Source organism: Diachasmimorpha longicaudata, chromosome 7, assembly GCF_034640455.1.
Source record: "Diachasmimorpha longicaudata isolate KC_UGA_2023 chromosome 7, iyDiaLong2, whole genome shotgun sequence".
In the NCBI taxonomy this organism is placed as follows: Eukaryota; Metazoa; Arthropoda; class Insecta; order Hymenoptera; family Braconidae; genus Diachasmimorpha; species Diachasmimorpha longicaudata.
Window position 1 is genome coordinate 4,399,335 of NC_087231.1, and position 27,734 is coordinate 4,427,068.

General features: G+C 40.0%; 1 protein-coding gene and 1 long non-coding RNA gene across 13 annotated transcripts; one reads left to right on the plus strand and one right to left on the minus strand.

Annotated features, from left to right (window-relative positions):
* Positions 1-856: 856 nt before the first annotated feature.
* LOC135164643 (filamin-A) lies at positions 857-27,476 on the plus strand. 11 transcript variants are annotated; one of them, XM_064125189.1, is made up of 20 exons: positions 857-972; positions 2,681-3,420; positions 7,694-8,043; positions 8,155-8,282; positions 8,406-8,420; positions 8,854-9,277; positions 9,421-10,266; positions 10,560-11,061; positions 12,187-12,759; positions 13,344-13,688; positions 13,954-14,567; positions 14,797-15,095; positions 15,935-16,073; positions 19,119-19,341; positions 21,901-22,041; positions 22,716-24,074; positions 24,756-24,949; positions 25,800-26,241; positions 26,444-26,647; positions 26,733-27,476. In XM_064125189.1, the coding sequence occupies exons 2-20, from the start codon at positions 3,081-3,083 to the stop codon at positions 26,915-26,917; spliced, it is 7,323 nt and encodes a 2,440-aa protein (XP_063981259.1). In that variant the 5' UTR covers positions 857-972; positions 2,681-3,080; the 3' UTR covers positions 26,918-27,476. The 11 variants fall into 11 exon arrangements, with proteins under 11 accessions (XP_063981259.1, XP_063981255.1, XP_063981256.1 ...); XM_064125185.1 differs by lacking the exon at positions 857-972 and adding an exon at positions 980-1,327; XM_064125186.1 differs by lacking the exon at positions 857-972 and adding an exon at positions 980-1,223.
* On the minus strand, positions 4,826-6,183 carry LOC135164645 (uncharacterized). Of its 2 annotated transcripts, none has more exons than XR_010299354.1 (3): positions 5,592-6,183; positions 5,236-5,387; positions 4,826-5,158 (listed from the first exon to the last, which is right to left on the minus strand). It is a non-coding gene; the product is annotated as an uncharacterized LOC135164645 (long non-coding RNA). The 2 variants fall into 2 exon arrangements; XR_010299353.1 differs by having other exon boundaries at positions 4,826-5,167.
* Positions 27,477-27,734: the final 258 nt, after the last annotated feature.

Genomic DNA, 27,734 nt, shown 5'->3' on the forward strand with positions numbered 1-27,734 from the left:
GACATATCGTGATACGAGCCCTGAACTGGGTTAAAGTAACATTTACGTGAGCCGGAAAAAATGTAAAAATGCAAATATGAAAACTTAAGGGGGAGTAGACAATCCGAGAGCGAAAGATACGTAAATTCCGCGACAAACATTGAGCCTATCCAAGTACGTCAATTACTTTTTTAAATGAAATATTCCTTTAATTTTATAATTCAACATCAGAGCTTCTACTCGAGCCCCATTTGACTCCAGATTGATCAGACCTCTTACAATGGTTTTATTATCATAAAATCAATAATTACTAATTGAGAAATGTCGAACAACACATAGAGAAATCGATGGCCATCGAAGAAAACCGGACACCGGAGCCAGAAGTTTCACAACAAATAATCATGTTATTGGTCTCATAATACCGCGCGAACGATGTAAATATCGAACAGAAAAAATCGGATAATCCATTTCTGCTCGACCGATTATGGCCTGGTGACTCGGTGAATCCATTCAAAGGTAAAAGACTCGAGTAATTCAGCCTCCCATGTAGCTGTCCATTTACCCAAGTACATCCATATACGGTTCGTTATTTCAAGCTTGCTTCTGAAGGTAATACACGAGTTTCATGAGTGATCCTTAGTGTGCCAATAGGTCGCACTTCTTCGCGGTGACTTCTCAAAAAAAAAAAAAAAACGTAATGACTCCTTTAACGAAAGAGCATCACGCCCTCCCCAATTCTCTAATTTTTTTTAAACCGCGGTAAAAACGAATGATTCTTATTTTACACTTTGTAGATAATGCGTATTCCCTCCCTGTGTATATATAGCTCGGAATCGCTCATTCCCCTTCTCCCGTGTGGCCATCACAACTGTAAGGTTTTTCGGGGTAAAAACGTATGGGTAGGGGAGAATAACTGTGCGAGGAAGAGAGTGCGGGGTGTCGCACAGAGGCTCCTAAACGTACAAGAGTGGTATCGTGAAACTATTCTGGGAGGTAACTTCTCTTCTCACTCAGACTAGCTTTTGACTTTGCAATCGACGGCCAAGTAAACGGTCAACTACAATCTAATACACCGAGTGCTAAGACGCCAAATTTTGTCACTTCATTTTCACACGATTATTACTCCGAGTAAATTCTCACATCGTTTGAATTACTTTCCATTTCGGTTGTTAATTCGACAGTGGTGAATACTCGAGGGAGCTGGAAATACCGTTGGTGTTGTGATTTGTGAAGATTTCATTGAGGTGTGAAAACGTGAAGTCAAGTGCCTAAATTAAATTTCGTTATATATTATTTTTTCTGGAGTTAGCTCTCAAGTGCTTTAACTGCTCCTCTGTATTTGCTTTATGTAACTGAATTGATATTAGCATTTCTAATCGAACGCTGACAAACGTCAAAAGTGCTCCAAAGTTTGAGATTAAAAAAAAAATTTTTCTTCTTCAGCTGTTTGAAGAGTTTTAACAGTTGTTGTAAGAGCCCATGCTCTTGAAATCACGGATCGTGCGTTTTGGTGATAACGCGACAATCCTAATGCTCACAGTTATCGCTAAGACGTACTGACAGACCAAAGTTGGTAAACAAATATGTTAATTCGATAAGCGATGATTATTTTTGATACTCCCATTAAATTGTTTACCTTAACCCAGTTGAAAAATTTCCATCGCTTTGTGTTAATATAATTTTTTGGCTCATAATGCATAATGCGTATGCCCGAGGGGGAGAATTTCTGAAAATGATTCTTCACACTGTGCCAGTGTCGTTGGAATGATTCAAAACTCATTTTAAAAATATCTTGGCATCGAGCCGTGGCCAAGCAAAAACGCCACATCTTTTCATTCCCACAATTTTCTTGTTCACTGTTTTCACATTATTCAAAATGCTAGGTATTATCGTAAAACCAGAATTCTCTCGTCAGCAACAGAGATGAATATGTTATTCTAGTTTCATCGATAAATCGGGTAGAAAGGATGATATAAATTCTGAATTTATTTTCATTCAGAATCGACTGATTCATGGATTCTGCTCCATTATTCGGTGGCTCCGATGATTCGCAGTATTTGGTTCATGGTCGGCAAATTCAGAATATCACAAAATTGAACTAAAAATAATTTTCAAACTTTCGCATCGCCTATCAAATCTCGTGAATTTTCTATCTGTTTAATTTTCATTGCAATTGGACACAATATTTTCATTGAATAATCGAATATCCAAGTGATTTACCTCTGGAATATTCTGGCAATCCCTACTACTTGATTTTTTGAGTTAGTTTATTTCTGAATATGAAAGTCTCATTGAAAATTCGATCAGTTTGAGAATTTCCGGCCTCATTACCACTGACAACTCGAAAATTTCTAAGAATTTTAAGGCGTTTCAATGTCACCCTTATGAAAATTACGATCCCATTTTCCATGAAATATCGATAAATCTCTAACACTGCGTTTATGAATCTTCATCCTCAAACATCCCATCAAATCAACTAGTCTATTTTTTACAAGAAAACAGAAAATTTATGAGTAGTAATGTCCCAGAAGACAAACATCATTCACCGCATTCCACTCATAAAATGGAACTTAAAAAATGCGTCTGACTCATAACGCACGTAACCCCTTGCCCGCTCGCGTCCGCCCAGTCACGGGAAAATCTCCTCGAGAGCCTTGATGACAATTTACCAAATTAAAAATCGTATTTCAATAATTTCCAGTCACAAATTGGATGCAGCCGTATTTGACAGGTACCGGTTGTACCTCGTCGTATTTGAAAAAGCATAAAGCAACCAAGTGAGGTCAGGAATTCCAGCGCATGCGCGTATAGCCCATTGGAAGGAGACAACCGAGGAAAACAGACCAGAGAGAAGTGGAATTCACAGGAATAGAGGCTCCCCTCCCTGCCCCGGCAGCCCCCAAAGGACAAACTAAAAAGCAAAACTAAAACATCGAAAAAAGTCGCCAGTGGCCCAACAGGTCTGTTTCTCCTACCTTGGCCGCTACTACTGACGTCTGAGCACACAAGTGTTTTTCCACCACCATAGCCGGCAAAAACCAATCACCCATCGTCAGTCCCAAGATTTACGTGTAGTTGTTGCGTACAAACAGCCGGATAAAATGAATGAGAATGATAAGTCAGTCAGAGACGGGAACTCCGCACAGGAGGAAGAAGAAATGTTTGAGCGGGAACTTGCTGAGGATGCGCAGTGGAAGAGAATACAACAAAATACGTTTACAAGATGGGCAAATAAACATCTAAAATGTGTTGACAAATATATCAATGATTTGGAGGGTGATCTGTCTGATGGGCTTCTACTAGTGAGTTTGCTGGAGGTATTGGCCCAAAAGCGACTGCCAAAGCACAACAAAAAGCCCAATTTTAGATCGCAAAAGTTGGAGAATGTGGCTGTTGCACTTAAATTCCTCGACGACCAGGGAATACGCATTGTTAACATTGGTGAGTTCCAAATATATTTACTTTTATTATTTTCTAATCGCTGTTGGGCAAATGTACGAAGAGTTGGAGTTTCTGCTGATGCAGATAGTTTTCTTCTTTCGTTTACAATTCTGATTCTTGCTAACGGGGCTGCTTCCAATGCACATTCTAACCGTATTTTTTGCCACATTTTTGCTGAACAAAAGCCATCGCGCGCGGGATCGATTCCTCGTGGCCCGGGACGACCCGGGAAGCCGGCTGGCTTTGCTTGCGCAGATTATTAGGGTTGCCTCTCAGGATTCACTTTCATTATGATTCAGACCCGAGGTATTAATATATCAGTGTCAATATAAATATAAAAAATATATAATTTATATTCGTATGAATGGAAGAGCTGTGTGATAACATTAATGGCCCTCGAAATTTATATACCTGATTCGAAAAACACTAAAAAATTCAAGGCTCACCTCACCTTTCGTTAACCATATAAATGAATAAAAAATCATATACGTAAAGCGCTAACGAATCATGTGTTCGCTAAAGCACGTTTCCTTTCTCAGTCATAATACAAAGTAATTGAGAGATTACAATTTTTCATCACGTAGGGGAATACAATTCGGGCGCAGTTAATATTACATCCGACGATTGTTTAACAGTCGCCTTGAAAATATATCCGGTGGCGATCCGATACAATCTCTACAATAACTTGAAAATGAGGTGAATTGAAAGCAAAAAATTAACGTATGATTAATTCGAAATGGGTTATCATGGCATTTCGTGGGAGATTGAATCGTTTCTCTCTCGAGTGATAACTACGGGAGAATAAAGTAGGATAAAGAAACACCGGGTGACGTTAAACTGCCGGCACTTGGCCAAACGTGACCTTGTATCGGTCACCGGAGAGTATACTTTCTCCTCCTAGTGACGAAAATAAAATTGAAATAAAAAGACAATTAGAGAAACACTTGGAATTATTGAACATTACAATGTCATTACATTACGGGTCAGTAATAAGTGGAAAAATGATGTCAAGCTTGATGATTACGTTCGAATCTTAATGCACGCCGGAAGATATTGGTGTGATGTCATGAATGGATGAAACATAATTGTGAAATGTGGATAACAGTAGCGATGATGAATACTTAATTTTTTTTTTTTCAAGTTAAAAACCTCAGTCCAAAAATAGAAATTACCCAATCGCCCGTAGTCCCAGTTGCAGGTAGTTTTTAAAGCTTCACCTTCCATCTGACCTTGACGAGACATTAAATCTCACAATTTTTATTGTCGTTTTGATAAACGATTATGTTTCATTCACGCTTTATTCAGGGTAATTGATGAAACCGATATAACGAGAGAAAGAAATAGCAATTCTCGCTGATTAATACCCCAGAAATAAATCAGACCGTCACACCCAATTTAACTCATATATTTTGTGTTTTTTATTTGACTGATTCGTCAGTTGAGCATGGAATTTTCAATTGTCTCATATTAATTCAATTCTCAGGGCCCATTTGATGATGCGTTTCTCTCCACCAGGCTCGATACGTGTTATTGTCAACTAGCGAACGGGCGCTCCACCGTCACCACTAGATTAATTTATACTAATCTACTGTATTTTCTTTCCTATCTTTCCACGATTAGATTAATCCTCATTATTGCTATATGTTTTATCCAACAACGGGAAAGTCATCCAATCAATTTTCTCCCTCGTCCTTTAATAGAATGATTAGAAGAAAGGGCAGGAATTGAAGATGGAATACTAGAAATTCTGTTGGATTATTATTATGTCATTTTACTTCATTATTAATTCAATTAAAATACAACCTTGGTACATACCGTAACGAGAATATCTGGTGTGTTCAGTGTATAGACTATTGAAGTACGATGCGATACTGTCTCAGGCAAAGCAACATTTATTACTTACTGAGGGGTAGATAATGAGGTCTTGCACTTGTTTGGATTAATCGTCACTCTCAATTACTCTGCTCCTAAATCGGGGAGAATTGAATAAAACAGTGGAATTCTTGTTCTATCAATTTTTCATTTTTCGATGGATTCGTAAATTTGAGGGGATTTTTCATGCTATGGAAATTTATGACCTGACGGGAAATTGAAACTCCTCAAAACTCGAGGGAGTTTACCACACCGATTTTTCTCCTTCAACATCAATCAAATATTTGAAGAACACTTACAAGCCTCTCCCTGCCTCCTAAATCATCACCACTGAAACAAGCTATTGATCGATATAATAATCCCATTGAACATCAGCTCGGTGAGTCTCAAGAGGATGACCCTCGAGAAAGAATTTACACAGACCTGAATCCGCTTGCATGATGACTCAAATGTTATGAAAAAAAAGAGGAATAAAAGAATAAACTAAACGTGGAACATGTCAGTTACTCGATCTTCGAGCGTTGTTGTGTGACGTCAGTGTTGGGTAATTGCTTAAAATAGAAGGAATGAATCGGGCTTACTTTTGCTCCGAGGAGAGTAATTTTTCCGAGCCAACCAAATGCTTCAGTTGTTTACATATCGAATGAGGGAGAATGGAACTGATTAAATGAGACGGTTGATAACAGCATATTGGGGCTTATTGGTTATCGAATTCACGCGGGAATAAGTGAGTTGATAATCGGAATGTGTGTTCAGGCGCGTCGTGCATCTAATTATTTCAGGGCCAGACTTTTCTTGTTTTTCATCTTTTTGTTATAAACTCGTATTTATTCCTGCCGATTAACATTGCTCGTAGGGCGGATAGATCATGAAATTTCGTTTACAATAACATTAAAACATCGATTAAAAATTCGTAAAGGTGTGGACTTTTTAGAAATTGCCCTTAAAGGGAAATAAATGAAATTTTATCGTTTCCTGGTCAAATAGGGATATTTTTGAACTTCATCAGTGACTATTGAGTTTTAATTCACTTGTTTGTTTTTTTAATTGTCAATTTTGTTTTAAAGCATGTAATTTAATCCACCAAATGACTTCAATCAGAGGTTCAAATATTTCAAATATTTACAATGTCATTAATTCAAAGTTAAAAGAAGATTATGATAGCTATATGGGTTGATTTGATTTTTATGATAATTGTTTTTGAAAATAATTACACTATGTGCAATACGAGATTACGTCCGGGTGATTGTGGCAACGAAAAACGTTATACGAGAAACGGGATTTACACACTGGACCGTAATCCTGAAGTGAAGAATGAAGTGGGAAAAGGTGTTGAAACGTCTCCCACGTATTTTTAAAATCGCTGCGACTAGATGAACAATTTCTGAATGTGCAGTGGGCTGCACCTAGTCACTGAGTCCCGATGAGTTCCCTGACACTGAATATTCAATCAGCCGTTGGATATAAGAATCGTGATTCATAGGTGAAACTGTGACGTAGGAATGAGCACATTCTATTTTAACAATGGTAGTCTCACCCCTCATCTATGAGACCGCTAAATTCCACCCACGTACGTGTCATGTTGCAGTCGAAAAACCGAGGGCGTTGGCGTTTCGAGTTTTAAGTCACTGGGAGAGTATTATTGTAGCACTTGGAATGACTCTGTCTCACTCTTGCTTTTGAGAAGTGTCAATAAACCATTGAACAGAATGAATGAGATGTCTGTGATGAAAGCGAGAAGGTCTCTTGACCTCAGTTTACTTTACATTTGGGTTTACATTTGAATTACATTCATTATTTTTGTAAATATGAGGGAAAAGATGAACAGTCTAGATCAAAATAAATCATGACAAATCAAGGGAGTTTAGTTAATTACATTTTTTTTCTTCTGAATATCTAAAAAAATATGGGAAATAGCGGAATTTTCGAGATAGTGTCTCAATACTTTCACCAGAAAGGAAATTATATTCGAAGAAATTCGTTGTACACTTGTCTTGGATGAATATAATTGCTCTTGGAATGTAGGGAGGTGTTTTAACGATAATTATGGTAAATCAAGAACAGGTATAATTTGAATAATATATGGATGTGTTCCGATGTGCACTCGCCCTCGTTGATAGGCGAACTGACTTGATCTCCATCGCGTCATGGAGATCCTCAACGCTGCATTCATCATTTGTTTCGACGAAAACTCTGACCCTCCGTTGTCAAAGGTATCCAACACTTCAGACTTGTTTATGGGGTAGCTCGGGTGGTCCTGGTGCACAGAGCTGTCCTTGTTTCGATTCTAAGAAAAGGCCTCTCATGACAACCCAGAAACAATTTCCCCCACAATAGCCTTTTTTTTATGATAGCCTTATAAATAATTTTTGTAACATCGAGAATTTTCTCTTTAATGCAGATTCATCGGACATCGTTGATTGCAAATTGAAGCTGATCCTGGGGTTAATATGGACTCTCATTCTCCATTACTCAATCTCCATGCCAATGTGGGATGGTGATGATGGAGACGACACGGAGAAAGGTGCAACGCCGAAGCAGAGACTAATGAACTGGATCAAATCGAAATTGCCGGAAGTGCCGATTAATAACTTCACGTCAGACTGGAACGATGGAAAAGCCGTGGGTGCGCTGGTCGATGCTGTTGCCCCGGGTCTCTGCCCAGATTGGCAGAACTGGGATCCCAAGGATGCTGCCCAAAATGCTGCTGAGGCTATGGGACTTGCTGATGACTGGCTCAATATCCCTCAGGTATTGTTCACGCCCCGAGTTATTCGTATGATCGTCATTTTTGGTGAATGGTGTATTCACGATTATTCTATATCATATTTAAATTGATGTGACACCCAATTTATATTTTAGCTCATTAGCCCTGAAGAAATGGTCAATCCAAACGTGGACGAATTGTCTATGATGACATATCTATCTCAGTATCCACATGCAAAATTGAAGCCTGGTGCTCCAATCAGACCGCGCACCAATCCAAACAGGTAATTAAAAATTCTATGTACCTGATTTTTCTTCAATGGTAAATCGATAATGAAAATTTTGAAACTTGATGAATCGAAATTTTGATAAATAAGTAATGAATTTATTTCATTTTTCGGTCGCAGCGTGCCTCCGCCCCGGTAAGTCGGGAAGCACAGTTGTTTTCTCAAATAATATTATAAATTAATTTCATTTAATTGACAAGGATTTGCGCATTAATACCAATCGCATAATTTCAATTACACAGACAACAGGGGGAGCAGAAAACGATACACATTCCTAAATTCTAATCAGAGTTTGAAATCTAACACGTCGATATTACTCCCCACTCTATTCAATTTTTTAATCTAATTCGGGGGCTGTGGACGATTAAACAAAAAACAGTCCATCAATAGACATTGAAATAAAATATTTTGGTAATTATTTGCGGTTCGCTGGTTTGCAGGCGTGCTGTAACATTGAATTATGGCCTAACGCTTGTTAAAACGTGTGGACAATGAGGCAATCGTTGTCTTTAGTTTGTTCATTCCCTGAAAAACCCCTCAATCTGATTGACATCATGTTCCTCGACAGAGTACGAGCTTACGGTCCTGGAATCGAACCGAAAGGCCCGATCGTCGGTGCTCCAGCCAATTTCACGGTTGAAACTTTCTCGGCGGGAAAAGGCGATGTTCAGGTGACAGTCGACGATCCCAAGGGTCAAAAATTGCCGGTTGACATTCGCTTCAACAATGACAGGAACCTTACCTACTCTGTATCGTACACACCGAAAGCCGAGGGCCCTCACAAGGTCAAAGTACTTTATGGAGGCCGGGAAATCCCGAAGAGTCCGTATCCTGTTCTGGTCGAGGGTCAACCAGGCGATCCTGGCAAAGTCACCGCTAGTGGACCTGGACTGCAACCCCAAGGCGTCGTTGTCAATCGCCCAACTTATTTCGATATTTATACCAAGGATGCTGGAAGGGGAGTCCCAGAAGTCATTATTCTCGATCCGCAGGTGAGAAAATATTAACTCACATTTGAATTATTATTTAACTGATCTTCAATCACCTCGTAAATCCACAACTGCTAATGTCCTAAATTTTTAAAAATTATTTCCACTCAAGTAATTTTAATGATTTTTACAAAACGTTCCTGCAGAGCTCGAAGACCACAGTGCCTGTAAAACTTCGTCAAACATCACCAGACGTCTGGCGTTGTGAGTACTGTTCCCCAGTGGTAGGTCTTCACTCGGTGAATGTCTTCTTCGCTGGAAAATTAATCCCGAAGAGCCCAATGGGAGTCCATGTAGCGCCAGTATCAGATGCCAAGAAGTGTCGCGCATACGGTAGAGGTTTACTCTCCACGGGTGTTCGTGTGAAAGACATCGCAGACTTCGTGATTACCACCAATGATGCTGGAGAAGGACTGGTTGATGCTCGTTGCATTGGTCCAGGCGGTGTCAGCCTCCCCGTCACCATCAATAAGGTCGACGACAATACGTACAAGTGTCACTATGTTCCAGTGAAAGATGGGCGCCACGTGGTGATGATAACTTATGGTGGGAAGGAGATCCCCAAGTCCCCCTTCGAAGTGAACGTCGGCCCCTACAAAGAATCGTCGATCCGAGTGTTCGGGCCAGGATTGTATGGCGGGATTGTCAATCATCCAGCGAAATTCACTGTGGACACCAATGGAGAGACAGGAGCTCTAGGGTTCTCCATCGAGGGACCGTCCAAAGCGAAAATCGAGTGCCATGATAATGGGGATGGAACTGCAGACGTCACCTATCTGCCCACAGCTCCAGGACCTTATGCTGTGCACATCCTCTGTGATAATGAGGACATTCCCAAGTCGCCTTATATTGCTAACATTGTTCCTGCAAGTGACTTTCATCCTGATAAAGTCGAGGTTTCCGGACCTGGGATTCAACCTGAAGGGGTTCATCGTGATAAGCCCACACAATTCACGGTAGACCCACGTAAAGCTGGACAAGCGCCTCTAGAGGTTTGTTATTCATGATTTTATTTGATGAAGACTTCAGGGTTAAATAATGCTATAGAATTTATACGTAGACAATAAATTTATGGGGAATTTCGTGTCAAATGAGAGGGGGGCTGATCTTCACTCTCACACATCGATGGCGATTTGTTTTACTATCAAAGATGATGAAGAATCTCTATTCAGATTTTTCCAGTCTCCATCTATCCAGTCTATGTCAAGAGAAAAATCCCTACCAATTAGTCAGAAGGCTCTGCTGGTGTCATCGCAAGCATGATATCATGTTTAATTGTTTCCAGGTCGCCATTCAAGACGCTTTAGGACGTCAAGTGCCTGTCAAGCTTGATAACAAGAAAGACGGAACGGTTCAGGCTCACTACACGCCAACCTCCGGGGCTGGACATGTGGTGATGGTGAACTATGGAAATGTTGCTACGAAGAAATCCCCCTACAGGGTCAAAGTCACCTCTCCATTGAATCCAGCCATGGTCCAGGCCTTTGGACCTGGTCTGGAGAAAGGCGTCAAGTCTAATACTCCAACTCACTTCAATATTGACTGCAGAGAGGCTGGCAATGGCGACCTCGATGTCAATATGACTGGACCCGATGGACGAGATCTTCCAGTGACATTGAGTGATAATGAGGATGGTACTTACACTGTTGACTACGTCGCACCTCAACCAGGACCCTACAAGGTGGATCTCACCTATGGAGGATTGAAGGTACCCAAATGCCCGATCAAGGTGAACGTTCAGCCTCATGTAGATGTCTCCAAGATCAAGGTCGATGGACTAGAACCAAGTGAGTATCAAAATATTCAAGTTTTACGTTTCTTCTACATCATTTAGGCTTTCCACACGGATATTCTTGACACCCTTGAATTTATATTCCTCAACTATATAATTTTTCGTTTTTGGGAAGCAGGAAGCAATTAACTAGCTGATTTATTAACGAGTTTATTGAAACAGGAGCGCATCCTTGGGGGTGTTTGAAAATTATTTGAGATTAAGAAGGATGTTACTGCAAAATGTGACTTGAGTTTTAAATTTTCTTGGACTGGGGCCAGTGACTTAAAATAATTTCCCTCGGGTGGTACGCGATGTATATAATGAGTTCACTACTGCAATACGGAATTTTGTTCAGCAAGACCGTTGCACTTGGGCTAACGACGGCGATCAATTTTTTTTTCTTTATCAAAGAGAAAATTGCGCGTCCGGGTGGTGTTTAGGGTTTCTCAGTAAATTTGGTGTGACTTGCCTTGCCAGTCTATGGGGGTCTATTTTTCATTCATGTTCCTCGAAGGATATCCAAGTTATTCCAGGAAATAGTATCTTTAGAGCTAGAGGTTCCGGTGCTTGACCATCTTCCTCAGGAAAATATTTCAACGACAAACTTAGAATAATGTTTCAATGGAGAAAATGATTAACGTGCTTGGATATCCTTAATCCAACGTATTACACTGGGAATCATTGAATTGGGTCGCAAGGTGTTCCCGCGTCGTATGACTGGTTAGCGTCATTCCAACGGATCGCTACAACCAAAAATGTTTATTTTCAGAATACCCCTACAGTTTGAAATTCCTCGGTAGCAAGTTACGTAGTTACCACTTGGACTTTCAGCTAAAAATATTTATATCAAAAACATCGCAACCTTTTTGCACATGCTAATGCTCTTACAAAATCACCTAGTCCTCCAGTATTAAAAAATTCTCAACAAAACCAGTAAAAACAATATTTCTAATATTCACTCTGTCTCACGGAAAAATGAGAAAAGTACTTTCACTATGGAAAGGAAGACAACTAACCACGCGCATAATTCATATTCCCCTAATTATGCGAATAATCATTATACTTGCTAACAACATGAAGAACAAAAAAAGCTGCTATCGTTCATCAAAAAAAAAACAAAACAAAAAAATCCTCGTAGCGGCACCGGTCAACAGCCTTCAACAATTTCGAGTGATAACCGAGGAGACTGGCAACAGAACCGCTGAGATACAGGTGGGAATAACAGCACCATCGGGCAATCGTGTTATGGCACACCTGATACCAACACACGATGGCTATCTCGTTAACTTTACACCTATGGAGCTAGGTGAATATTTGTTGGGTATTAGTTTTGGGGGTGAGCCAATAACACCACATCCGTACCGATTGAATTGTGTACATGGAAGTGATCCATCTAAAGTACGTGCCACTGGACCTGGCCTCCATCGTGGCCTTGTCGGTAGGCGAGCTGAATTTGTCATTGACACACGTGGCGCTGGCCAGGGTGGACTCGGTGTCACTGTTGAAGGTCCATGTGAGGCAGCTATCAACTGTCGTGACAATGGGGATGGTACCTGTTCAGTTGCTTATCTACCCACTGAACCTGGAGATTACGGAATCAATATCACTTTCAATGATCGACACATTCCTGGATCACCGTTTCAAGCTATCATCGCACCCGACGCCGATCTTTCCAAGATCAAGGTCATCGGACATGGCATTCAGCCCCATGGTTAGGAGACGCGTGCAAAATTTGATTTTTTTTTTACGATTTTTTTCTCTTGCAATTGCTTGGTGTAGTTACACAGCATGAGATTATGGAAACTTTTCTCCTATTCTCCCTCCTGCTTTTCTGATTGCCTTGAACTAATTATTTTTTTTGTGGATTTTTTTGTTATTCACTCTAGGTATTGGTTTGTTGCTGATCGAGAACATATTTGCTTTCGATGTTGCTGTATTTTTTTTTTCAATTAGATATTTCGTTTTACATTTGACAAGTATGTAAAGTAGTGGAGGGATAAAATACGACGAGAGGATTTTCTGTGCTGGTTTTCTATGATTGTTTAAGAATTAGAATTGCATTCCTCGTGATCTCAGAAATTTTGAATTATCTCAATGAAAATAATGACTTCTATAGGGGTAATTGTTCTAACTCGATTGTAGTGGGCTTCCCACAGAATGAATGTACAGAAACTTCTCATAAAGGTTCCCCCTAGCTACTGAATAATCCTCTTCATCGAATGAAATCATTTCAGAAAGATGATTAGATCCTCTGGGTAATGGAAGTTGTGGTCAACACTTGTCTTTTATTTTTAGGTATAGCTGTGAATATCCCGACGGAATTCACTGTTGACACCAGGGCAGTTCCAAAAACGAAAGGAGATGATGGAAAGGTTTCTTGTTCGATCACAAATCCGAGTGGAGGAAAAACTGAGAAAACAATAACGCCCCAGAACGACGGCACTTATCGTGTCAGTTACACACCTTTTGAGGAGGGTCCTCACACCATTGACATTCTTTATGATAACGTGCCTGTTCCTGGGTCTCCCTTCTCGGTTAATGTCAAGAGAATTTGCGATCCAACCAAGTGCAAGGCTTATGGACCAGGTTTGAAGAAGGGAATTGTTGATAAGGTCAACAAATTCACCGTTGAGACCAGTGGTGAGTCTAAATTAATTAATAATAATATTGGGCTGTATCACCTGAGACCAATACGCACTTTTATTCAATTTCCAAAATATATCTCGTAATTGAAGGGTGATGTGATAGCCACATTTTTCTCAAAAGTGTTTTGGCAAAATTAAATTTTTTTTTAATTTCACAAAAAAACGTTTTCATCAACATTTCGCAGTCGGATATTGATCAGAAAATGAAAATTGCGCAACTCTATCAACCATTTTATTATTAAATTATTTAATACCGTCAGATGCTGGAAATGGTGGGTTGGGTCTGGCTATCGAAGGCCCCTCCGAGGCCAGGATGACCTGCAAGGACAACTACGATGGCTCCTGCAGCGTGGAGTACGTACCCACAGAACCCGGTGACTACGACGTGGCCATCAAGTTCGGTGAGAAGCACATCCCAGGTTCTCCCTTCAGGGTACCAGTGGAGAACGCAGTCGAGAGTAGAAATGACGTGATAGCCTATGGGCCAGGCCTGGAGCCGGAGAAAGTACGCGAGGGCGTACCAGCACAATTCATGGTCGACACATCGAAATGCCCTGGAGAACAGCTCAACGTTAAGCTGAAGACAGATAAGGGCCAGATGCAGAAGCCCAAGATCGAGAGTCGAGGAAATGGTCTCTACGAGGTGACTTACATGCCCCCAGCAGCTGGTGCTAACATCCAAGTTGATGTTTTGTATGGAAACAAGAGCATCCCTGATAGCCCCTACAGTTTCCACGTGCAACCAGGCTGTGATCCTAATAAAGTCGTTCTCTCAGGACCCGGTGTTGCCTCAGTTTGCACAGCATCTTTCCCAACAGACTTTGTCGTCGATACATCGAAAGCTGGATATGGCGATCTCGAGGTTCAAGTGCTGGTAAGTTCTTTTTGAATGATTTTATGGATCAGAGCTGGGGCATCTTCAACTCTATTGAAATTAAAATTATTCGACGAGCGTTTCATCTATCACATTAGTTAATTATGAATCAGCAATTAGTCACGAATGTTTCAACTAATTATTCTAATACTATTGAATTGGAGTATCCGGCTCCAATGATTAATGGTTCCTACATTTTTGGCACAACAACTCAACGTTATATTCATAGGGACCAGATCAAGCCCCACGTAAAGTGACTGTCCAAAACATCGGAGATGGTAAATACAAGGCCACGTATCTCCCTGATGACTGCGGCCGTTACAAAGTAAACGTTAAATACGGGGGAAAAGAAGTTCCCAACAGCCCAGTCAATGTCCAGAGTGTGTCTACTGGTAAAGCTGATCAATGCAAAATCAAAGAGGGAATTCAGCAGACTTTAGCCCCAGGCGAGGAGTACTCCATCAACGTCGACACCCAGAACGCTGGACGTGGGGCTGTCACCTGCAGAATTCGATCGACTTCCGGCAGGTTTGTTCACTGCATTTGGCTGATATTTTATAAACTTCCCAACCCACATGCTACTTTATTAACACTGAACACATCCGCGATAGGATCGAGCTACCAATAACTAAGTCGAATTTTTGTCTATTTATTGTATCTTTCTCCTGTAGCTCAAAATTTAAAACTGTCGAAATGAGGAGAGTGAAAAAATATTGGAATATAAATATCTGTCCTCGGTGGAGTAACTATTTCTGTGATCCACAGCGATATTTATCATCATCCTGTTCTTCATCAACACGTAAATTTTTTATCGTTCACTTTTTCTTGGGAGTTTATAAATACGTTATAGGAGGAACCCTTGGAATCACGAGGAGGGAAAGACATCGTAATCAAAGCGGGATCGGAAGAAAAATTCAAAAGTTTTTGAGTAATGGGAATAAAGATCGAATAATGAGAATAGCGGGTATCAATATATCGAGATATTTTCGTCGACGGAAATGTTTTTTTCGAATTCTGTTTATTATTCACTGGATCAAGTTTGAGGAAGTGGTCATACCCCAGTGACATTGGCATACTCCTGGTACTTATGCGACAAATACCTCATACTTGACATTATGCAGACAATTGTAGCGTGACAAACACTCTCTTGACAGACATTTTTCCTCCAACAATGCCAGCTAAACGCTCTTCCCTGTTTTCTACCTTTTGACAAGTCTCTCGAATCATTTGGCAATGATCCAACAGCCCCTCAACGATACCACCGACTGATACTCTACATGTTTTAACTCAACAATCCATTGGAAATTTTGTTAATGCTGACAGAGAAATGCTTAACACCTGCAATACTTGAAACACTCTAATTTTAGTGAAGTGGTGGACATCGATATCGAAGACAAGGGCGATGGCAATGTTGATGTATACTACAAAGTCGAGGATGCGGGTGACTACACACTGAGCATTAAGTTTGGTGGTCAACCGGTGCCAAATGGTTTCTATACATTCACGGTGAGTTTTTTTTTGGTGTATTATAAATTGGTGTACGTGATCTCGCTGTTGAAATAATAGACCAACTTGTCTGTCGGTGACAATCGTAATTACCCATTAATCTGTCCACCTAAATTATGAACAAGAAGATTGGATTTCATGGTTCTCAGTAATTTATCACTCTAATGATTGTTTGCAATTAATTTATGTGCATCTTTCCTGTTACGACTTTAGAATTTTTTTAATATCAAAAATTGATGAGGATGAAATGATATGCAACCTAAATGATATGTAGGCCTTATGAAACACTCCATAGATGAGGAGATAATTTGTCAAGTTTTCTGGAGCAATATTTTCCCGTTTCCAATTGGATTTTGGCTCATCACTAACTGTCAACATCGGTAAACTAGGTGGCCTGTTGATTTGTCATTACAAAGTTATTCGCTATTTGCTCAGTTCATTTTTTGGTGATTTTTGGAAGACGGTATTATCACGTCTAATGCAATTTGATCACATGGATCGATATTATCACTATCTCATAATTACTATAAGTGCAAGTTTCGTGCGATGATGGAACTCCTTTTTCTAAATTCACCACAAAATTGATGGAACGTATCCTGAATAATTCAGAAATAATAAATCCACATAATACGAGCTTACGCCCATTCGCAGCTCGTAATGAGCCAGAATCAAATTGGAAACCCAAGAATACATTTCAAGTGAGAAGGACAAACAATCCCCTCCTCCCCTTGCGCCATATTTTCCAGCCTATATGAAAAGAACTGATCTCTCCAAAATTCCGAAAGAAACCCGAAGCGCTGGAGCATTAATATCAAGGTGTTATTAACTTTGTGCCTGTTAGCATCTGTCTCTTCATCGTCTCCCGGATTTTCTAAAGTGGGCGGTTGGGGTGAGGGAGGGATGATCTATCTCAAATGTTGATCTAACTATAGAGGCCAACACGTACAGGATATTGTCGCGGGGGTTCCAGCGACACAGTTCACGCCGAAAACTCGTCGGGACCACATCGAAACGTTTTTTTTTTTTACATTAATTTTAACAATTCCCAACGTCACGAGACGTTGACTCATTAACGGAAGACTTTGATTCGTGTGAAAGGAAAATAGATACAATCAGAGCGAGACTGAACCACCTGTTGGCAATTGTGTGTCGAGAACTATTCTCGGGGACTCGAATTGTGATAGTTTATTGAAAGGTATCTTCATGTTCGATTTAAAAATAAAATAACAACAAAATTCATCCCCTAATTTTTGATAATTGTTATGAAATTCAATACGTTTGAATCTAAATCAGCGAGAATGGGAGAACGTTACTGTGAGGCTGACCAAGTGACTATTTTCATCGCTCTGGGCTTTTCGTGAATTTATAACGGTTTCGAATAAACGGGAGAAGAGGAACTTGTGGGTGGACTGGGAAGAGTGGTGGATTATCTAGATACATACACTGGTATTAAATTAAGCATATTCGGTTGTCTCCTTGAATTTACGACAAGTAGCCTTAAATATCGTGTACATTCAGTCGTAAATAAACAGGTGAAAATGGGATTTTATCCTGTCATGCGCTGTCGACTGTGGATTATTTTTTAACGTCCCATAAATTGCAATGAAAATTTATCTATTATTTAGAATTTTTGGTAATGAAAGATATAAACAAGATTAAGAAGTGGCTAGCATGTAATGAGAGAGCTCAACGGTGGTGAGAAATTACCCGACAGCTGCGGGAATTCGTCTGGAGAGCCTAGAATCACTTGTCCATTTGCTTAAATTTTTTGAATGATTTTTTTCTAATGACGGGGACAACGGGTATTTCAAATTCCTAAATTTTTCATTGCATTCAATCATTGTTGAACGCACGCGGGTGGGGAGGGGAGCATGTTGAATGTTCTATTATTGTATTAGCTTGAAATTTAGAATTGTTCATAGGAGTATTTCGTCGACTGTTCTGCGACTCAGTCGCATTTTGGGATTTCTTTAGTTCAAAGGTAAAATTGGTAAATCAAACGGGCGGAATCGTGGGACGATAGTAAATGTCGAGTTTAGTAAAGTTTATTATATATAAAGTCGTGTAAATATGGACGACTCATGGGGAATAGTAGCATGAGCACTAGAAATAGATTAATCCCATTGAGTGCTCCCAAGTTAGACGACAGTGCTAATTCGAAAAGACACTAAAGTATTCTTAGTAGAGGAAACAATAAACAAAGGCGAACGTGCTCAAAAATCATATAAACCGTGTTTATGGAAAATTAAAATTCCGACGATTTGGAAAATATTTGAAAATCAGACGCCAGATGTACGCGATCACAGATAAACACGTTAAAAAACAAATTTCGAATTGAATTTCAGTGCCTGTCAAATGCCTTGTTTTTTCAATTTTTTTTTCTCCGTGGAATTTTTATTGTTCCTAGTATTAGATCAAATTCTATTTAAGGTCCCTCAACAGAACACCATTAGCCAACTAATTCTTTAAGCCTTTATTTTTCTTCTTACAGTGAAATATTGGATTCATCTAATCATTAAAATCTTCTCATCCAAAAATATCTATTTGAGTTTTCTCGACCTTCCAAAAAATTATGCATTCAACCGCCCAAAGATCTTCTGTCGATTCCTGGAAAATTCTACAACTGATTTATTTCATTCTAAAGTCGCACGGGGTTGGAACGGAAGTCGATTTCAATGAATCGTGAATAATTTTCTCATGATGCGAAAATTGTCCTATCTAACGAGATTCAAGGTTTTCTCCCTCTCCACCCATTGAATTCCTCTTGGTTTTCGTTACGCAATGAAGTAGCCGTTACCCGGGTAGAAGTATCAAAAGTAGACTTACCGAAGTTTTTGGGAAATTTGAAAAAATCCTGGCTCATTCGCTATTTTAGGAAAATTCCAGTTTATCTTCTCCAACATCAGACTAGTTTCAGACAGAGTAATTTTACTAATGAACCCCCCCATAACTTATTAAAATACAATGAAATGAATAACTGAAATAAAAAATTGCGATAGTAAGAGATTCTAATCTAATTTTTTATCAAAATATTATTGCGCATAGGCATCTGAGGAGTATCGTGAGACAAGTACCCACAAAACTCACAGACGTGGCAGAAGGAGGCAGCATCAGGAGAGTGTCATTGAGCAGCACTGCAGCTCAACTGTCCAGGAGACAATAACAACAAAGCGAAGTACTAAAAGCCAACACGATAGTACCAGCAAATTTAATTCAATCAGACTCAACAACATCCCACTGCCATCATCAGCTGACGGTACCGTTACCTGTGAGTATCATTTTTTGTTCTTCAGATTGAGGAGATATCCAAGTATCTTTGACAATAAAATACAAAAGTACTTGGATATCCTTTCATAAAATGATCAGTAGTCCAACGACAGCAGTTCCAATGAAATTTACACGATTTAAATTACAATGACAGACGGTTAGCTTAAAAATGATTAATCTTCTTAATTAACCGACTAGTTTTACGGCTCGTTAAATCACAGTGTGAAATCCATTCTCATTTATCCTAAAATCAATCAAACTGCGGCAGGCTCTCAAATGTTATTATTCATTGAATTCTAAAAAGACCTCGGGTGCAACAGCAGAATGACAGACACGACAGGTTCACCGCTGTTTCACGTCTCCCATATGAATCTTGCCCACTGGCCAAAAATATGAGAGAGCTACGCGTGAACATGGCCCACTAATACACTTGTATCTACCTTTGGGAGGATGTTGGACGATGTCGTAAGGCCAGCGTGTGCCACTCGCGATATTAATATTGGTTGATTAACTGCTGCCGCGTGCGTACGACCGTGTGCTTGGCCCATAATTGAATAAAGGAAATATTTACATCAAGGTGAACAGAAAATTCGTCTCGAGACCGGAAGCCGATAATTTCTTCTGACAACCTCTTCACATTTTTTCGTAATACCAGCATGTCCTTTAACATTCATACTTTACTTTGAAAAATGGCGTTTGAATACGGATGCATTTTATGGATGTCTTCAATGATCTATAACTCCTTAAATCGTCGGTCAATTGTCGGAATAAAATGAAAGTCTCAGCGTTTAATAGGGTTTTACCTAACGAGTTGGTAAATAACATTTTTGGCGAGTGTGAGATTTACGATCCGAGCCAAAGACGAGGGTTGTAATTACACTCGTCAAAGACGTCATTTACCACGAGTTATGTAAATTTTCCTGTGGCGCAATGTCACACGCACAACGTATGCGAAATGCCTGAAAAATACTCAGTAACATTGAAATTAGTGGATGAAGAAATCCACTTCTCGAATTTTCTATTCAATATTCACACCCATGGACGAATGGATATATCCAATTGCATCTACTGATGATTGATTCTTCATTCTTCATCGGGGAAAATCACTTGTGCGTCAGTTGATAAAACATTCCGCAAATTTATGCGGAAGTTACCACTGGCTCATGTGACAAATGGAGGACAGCTACAGCGATAACGACGAGCTAAGCTGGATCATTAATCAGCCGAGGGACGTCCAAAAATTCACTCTTCATATTTCCCTTGGCCCATACTCCAATTCAACGTGAGATGATTCATACTCGCTTGCCAATCCCCTCGCAAAAAAATAAGACATTAAAATGCTGAAAATTCATTTCGAATTGATTTTAAATGCAGGAAAATTTTTCAAACTCTAGACCTTGAGAGTTATAATTTGTGCTTCTTGATTATTTATGAGGGCATCCTCTCATGTTTTATTTTCGTGGTCTTCAGATGCTTTGATCAGTAGCATCAATTCAATCGTCAGGAGCCGAGGTAATGACATTTCGTGTACAGTGGTCTATTTAGGTAATTTTTTTTAATGATATCTCATTAATATCTTGCCTGTCCCTTGGGTGGGCATATTGCGCCTGCGTGGGATATTTTTTAAACGTCTTTTGGCCGACGAACGAGTGTGAGACGTTGATGGCACGAGCCTCCCGGATGATATATATCCAGATTAGCCCCACTGGAGCCACAAAATTCAGCTCCCGGGGACGACCCACATGTCGCTCACAAGTGGATCAGTCTTGCTCGGGATTTCTCACAGTTCAGTGATATTCTTCTGGAGAAATTAATATTGATTAATCTGGCAAAGTTGCACAGATTAACAATGATTCAAGTCATCGCAAGCCATTGCAATTGATTTTTTTTTTACTGTAAATTTTTTTTTTGTTGTATCCTTGATGTCAAATTGTGCGGGAGAGAAACGGAGAATTTACTTCGACAAATAAATTGACGGTTCTTGAATTGGCAAAAGGGTGAACAGAAGTTGTTGTTCGATCGACAAAGCTCCATTGAAATGTTTTGGCAGGATCAAGAGGAAGAAATCGAAACAACTTGGCAAGAAATATCCACTTTTTATCAAGAGTGGCTTAAAAGTATCACTTGTAGCGAGTTGGATTACCCACAATGGCCAATATTTTATTTAGAAACTGAAGTAGATAATAACATCAGTGACGACGAAACGGATCCATCATCCGTTTTAGATTTTAATCCAATACGTTTCCAGAGTCTCTATTACGTTAACACTCGACAAGGTTTGATGATACTCTAATTGCTTTTTTAAATTGTCCTGCGGTATTCTCACACTTTTGAGGTATTCGTATTGTCCAAGTATTTGATTGACACCCTTTTGGCGACGTTTGGAGAAATTACCTCTGTCGTAGAATTAGAGAGCACTTGGTTCCCTTATTTTTAGAAGAAAAATTCTTCAGATGGGAGGCACAAAAAAACTGGAGAATTTATTAGATACGAAAAAACGAACTATTTTTGATGCCGAGGGGATACTACATGGCGAACTAATTTATTGAATTATTTTTAGCCGAAGTTAAGATGCCGAGTGGAAATGTAGACAAACCAGTGATCGAAGACAACCATGATGGGACTGTCTCACTCAAGTACGACCCGAGGGAAGAGGGACTTCATGAGGTTTACGTTAAGTTCAATGGAGAGCATGTGCAAGGTGAGTCAGCCCTATCTCAGCCAGCATTCCTAAAAAATTGTGGGGAAATTGCCATTTTGCAAACCCATGGTAACTGAAATCCTCAAATAATCTTAGAATAAATACTAAGTTTTTGAAACCAGGACGCAGTCTTTTTTAGACGATTCATTAAAATTGCGTAACCACTCGAAGTTTGGAAAAAAATATAGGAAATATTTCCGTCTAATGCATTTAGTGATTGAGTTATTTGAGAATAAACAGATTTCCAATTATATCTCATATATAAAATAAGGGGCCACTTTCGGGCCAACTGACAGTCATAACTGTGGAATCGAGAAACATGAAATATTGACACAGGTGCCTCTCATGACTTCAACAGTTAGTCAGGGAGATTTAAAAAAAATTTATAGAACAAAAAATTGTACGCGAAGCATTAGAAAAAAAATATATTTTCGAAGTGAGCAGTCGAAAAAAAGTGAGCAGGAAGTAAATTCTCTCTCACTATAAAAAAAAATAATATCAATGTTCAAGAGAGTGAGACTAATTCGTTAAGCCATATATCACGGAGGACTTGACATAAAATTGACGGGGGAATAAATTAACCCCATCCTAAGTTTTTGCGAAAGAATTATCGAAGAATCGTTCTGCTGATAGAAAAAAAAATCTTAAAGCTAATCGAAAATAAAAATTTCCAGGTTCACCGTTCCACTTCCACGTGGACTCTCTCGCCAGTGGCTACGTCACAGCTTATGGTCCTGGTCTGATTTATGGAGTATGCGGTGAGCCCGCTAACTTCACAATCTCGACAAAGGGTGCAGGAGCTGGTGGTCTGTCCCTAGCAGTGGAAGGCCCGAGCAAGGCGGAAATCTCTTGCCACGACAATAAGGATGGCACGGTTTCAGTGTCTTACTTGCCCACAGCCCCTGGAGAATACAAGATATCCGTTAAATTCGCAGACAAGCCGATCAAAGGTAGCCCTTATGCAGCCAAGATTACTGGTGAGGGTCGCAAGAGAAATCAGATCTCGGTGGGCTCGTCCAGTGAGGTTCAACTCCCAGGGAAGGTCTCCGACGCTGATATTCGTTCCTTGAACGCTTCTATCACAGCCCCAAGTGGCCTGGAGGAGCCCTGCTTCCTCAAGAAAATGCCCAGTGGCAACATGTGCGTCTCCTTCACCCCTAGGGAATCTGGTGAGCACGTTGTGGCTGTCAAACGTATGGGCAAGCACATTCAGAACTCGCCCTTCAAGATCGATGTCAAGGATCGCGAAGTAGGTGATGCCAAGAAGGTCAAGGTGACTGGAGGCGCTCTGAAGCAGGGAAAAACTCACGTGGAGAACACCTTCTCCATTGACACCAGGAACGCTGGCTTTGGTGGTCTCTCCTTATCCATGGAGGGTCCCAGCAAGGCCGAAATTCAGTGCAAGGACAACTCCGATGGCACCCTCAACATCTCCTACAAACCCACTGAGCCAGGATACTACATCATGAATCTCAAATTTGCTGATCATCACGTCGAGGGCTCACCATTCACTGTTAAGGTCACTGGAGAGGGCTCCAACAGACAGAGGGAGAAGATTCAGCGCCGTAGGGAGGCTGTCCCCATCACTGAAGTGGGCTCCCAGTGCAAATTGACGTTCAAGATGCCTGGAATTACTTCATTCGATCTTACCTCCAGTGTCACATCCCCTGGAGGAGTCACTGAGGATGCTGAGATCAAGGAAGTCGAGGATGGACTCTATGCTGTGGCTTTTGTCCCCAAAGAGCTTGGGGTTCATACGGTTTCAGTTAAATACAAGGAGATGCACATCCCTGGATCACCCTTCCAGTTCACGGTGGGTCCGTTGAAGGATGGCGGAGCTCATAGGGTGCATGCTGGTGGGCCTGGATTGGAAAGGGGAGAGCAGGGCGAACCTTGTGAGTTCAATATCTGGACCAGGGAGGCTGGTGCTGGTACATTGGCCGTCTCTGTTGAGGGACCCAGTAAAGCGCAGATTGATTTTAAGGACCGAAAGGATGGCTCCTGCTATGTGAGCTATCGTGTCACTGAACCTGGTAAGTTTTTGTGTTTAGGGAAGGGGTTTCATAATAATTTTTTTGTTTAAATAATTTCGCTGGTAAATGTCAAAATATCCGACGAATTTTTTTCCTAATGGATCAATTCAAAAATATCTTCTTGTTATTGACATAAATATTTGAATTGTCCGATAACTCTTTTGATTTATGAGGAGCTCAAGCCATCGTTCACCGCCAAAAATGTTCCAAAAAATGGAGAGTAACGGACAATAAAGTGAATCGGACGAGTGGGATTCTTTGGAGATGGTGCAAATGAATCAGTCGTGATATTTGTTGATAGCGTTGTCCTCTCCCTCGTTCCTCCTTTATAACGTTATGAAGATACTAAAAATATCCGCGAATCTATATTCGTTTTACTGTGGATTCATATTTTGGCGGAGAGTCTCATCTCACCGGTGGAAACGAGAGGTTTAGATGCCTTCGAGTGGTGGCACAGTTATATTCGTTAAGAACCATTTGTTTCCCTTGTCAGTTGTGACATTTGTGTGAAAAATGATGGGAACATTTACGGCTTGTAAAAATCTCGTCATTTCGGGGGATGATGATGGTAGTTGTCGAACAAGTTGATGTGTTAATTAGTCTCAATCAGTTGTTTGTGAAGTCTTTGATTCCAAGTTTCTTTAAATGACTGTTCTTGATTATTTTACTGTCTGGCTACAGGTGATTATAGAGTGGGAATTAAGTTCAACGATCAACACATACCCGACTCACCCCACAAAGTTTATATATCACCGGCTGTTGGAGACGCTCATAAACTAGAGGTAGCTCAATTCCCGGATCACGGAGTCCAGCCTGACAAACCCCATACTTTCCTAGTACGCAATAACGGGGCCAAGGGACAGCTCGATGGAAAGGTAACAGAAATAACGAGTGACTTGTTTCTTCTTATATTACAAAATTCGTCACAAAAATATCGAGATAATTTTCATTTTTGTAATTTATGCAAGGACGTTTGAGTGTCAGTGTTGCGCAAATGATCTAAAAATATATGTCGGCAGATTGCAAAATACAACCTCATGAAGTGTGGAGGCGATGGATGCTCCGTTGATATTAGTCATGTGTAACCCCTGTTGCATATCCTTGACACTATTTCGAGTAAACAAATGATTTTTTTACGCAAAATCGTGCCATTGAATGTTGGGGTAATGCGATGGGTGAGGGTGGCGATGTGAAACATCTGGTGGAGATTGTAAACTTGATTTATTTGGGACTAGATTTTGTTTATGAACAATAATGTGGGAATGCTGGAGTTTATTACTGTAATTTTCATTAATTTGTGAATTCAGGGAGAGATGAGTGGGAGGGGTATTATTGCGGAGCAATTCGAGTTATGATCTTCTTCATTAAGAAGTTTGAAATCATCATTATCATTGATTCTATGTTATTACGATTATTACCCACATGATCATTGCACCTCATGTGGGAATGGTTTCGTGGCAAAGCATCGCTTTGAAGTGATGGGGAAATATTTTTTGTTGTTCTCAATTATTAAGTGATCTCGACGATGAGCTGAGTATGTTGAGTGGGTTAATTAGACGACAGAATATTTTAACAGCCACTCAGTGAATGGCTCATTTTTTAAATGATCCCAGGTAGTTTCAGAAAATGTGAGAGAAAAAGTCTAAATAATTCTCTCATCGACTCACCTGGAGCTTGTTCATACTACTTTAACCATTACGATTCACTCACTAATGAAACTTCCAGATTGTATCCCCAAGCGGTGTCGAAGACGACTGTTTCATCCAGGCAATTGACTCTGAAGAATACTCAGTCCGATTCATGGCCCGTGAGAATGGAATTCACAATATTCATCTCAAGTTCAATGGTGTTCACATCAACGGTAGCCCTCTGCGCGTTAAAGTAGGCAAAGTCGACGCCGATCCAGCGGCAATTCAGGCCTACGGTAATGGTTTGAAAGAGGTGAAAACCGGCCAGAAGTTCGATTTCATCGTTGACACTTGCAATGCCGGTGCTGGAGCACTTGCTGTCACTGTCGATGGACCCAGCAAAGTGGCTATGGATTGCACTGAGGTAGAGGAGGGCTACAAGGTCAGGTACACACCATTGGTACCTGGAGATTACTACATCAGTCTCAAATACAATGGCTATCATATCGCTGGATCACCGTTCAAGGTTGCATGCACTGGTAAGATCGATTGATTGTAATTTTAATTAAGAACAAGGAAACTGTGAACTCAGCTTAATTAAATATAGAGTGATTCTAAGGAAGATTCTCTTTATTTGTGGATGAATTTTTCTCTCCGTGCAATGCATTAAAAATGTTAGGGTTTTCAGTGTCACTTCTTTCAACTTCTCAATAATTCAAAATTTTTCAATAACAAATTTAGGAACCGATTTGGCTGAGAGAGGTGCTTCGGAGACCAGTTCTGTCGTAGTGGAGACTGTTCAGAAGTTTTCCAAAACTAAGAAGGACGTAGTCCAGATGCCCAAATTTAAATCAGATGCCAGTAAGGTCAGCAGTAAGGGTATGGGTCTGAAGAAGGCATACCTTGGTAAACAAAATCAATTCTCAGTCAACGCTGGCGATGCCGGTAAGTGTCCCTTCAGCTACCGACTGTCGGTTTTCACCTAGAACAGGTAAGAGAGGATGTTGATTAATTCTACTTATATTATCAGGCCAAAATATGCTGTTCGTCGGTGTCTATGGACCCAAAGGGCCGTGTGACGAGGTCTACGTGAAGCACGCGGGACGTAATACTTACAACGTCAGCTATCTCGTTCGTGAACGTGGTGAATACCTCGTGATCGTCAAGTGGGGAGAGGACCACATCCCTGGATCACCATTCAAAGTAGACGTTTAAGATGCTTTTATATTAAAATTTCATGGTGAAACAAAAATACGAGTGCCAACATTTAGTTTTTAAGCCCCATCAGATCGGCTGAACATCAATTATGGACAATTTGAATGTTAAACAATGACTTTCCTTATTTTGTTGTGATACATTAAATACTCTCGAGTATTCAAATTGTCCCAAGATTTACTTTGCATATTTTATCCCTTTGTCTTTTGAATTTCTTCATCCAATTGGTATCTTTACTCTATGAGAAAAACTATTCAACTTTTTATTATTATGATTACTCCTTTCATTTACTTATAACCCTCCATAAATGGATTTTAGAACGATGTGCAACTCTTGTTTGTAATTATGAGGAAAAAAATGCCAATTGTACAGAATAACGAGTGTCAATTAATCGTTTACACCGAGTAATGCAATACAATTGCCAAATGTGCCTTAAAGTTTACTTAAATGTGAATAAAGAGGAAAAAAATAATGTTATAAATACATGTCATGTCATACTATACACATGTTATACCGAGAAATAGATAATAAAAAATTGAAAAATAATATATTTATTAAACGTGTGGCCTCTATGTCGTTCTTTGGAAAATTTCCTTTTTCAGTGACTTGACAATTCCCACTGAGTTGGTTTAAAACGATAAAAATTAGAATCCAATTTTGTGGTGAAGCTTCGTCAAACGAGACAACCCAATCGATCAACGTCGTGGAAAAAGGGGGATAACATTTACCGACTCTTTTCACGATAGTTACAGATGACCGTTGAAAAGAAAGTAAGCGAGAGGGATCAACCGCACCAGCAATAGCTTTTTCAGGCTAT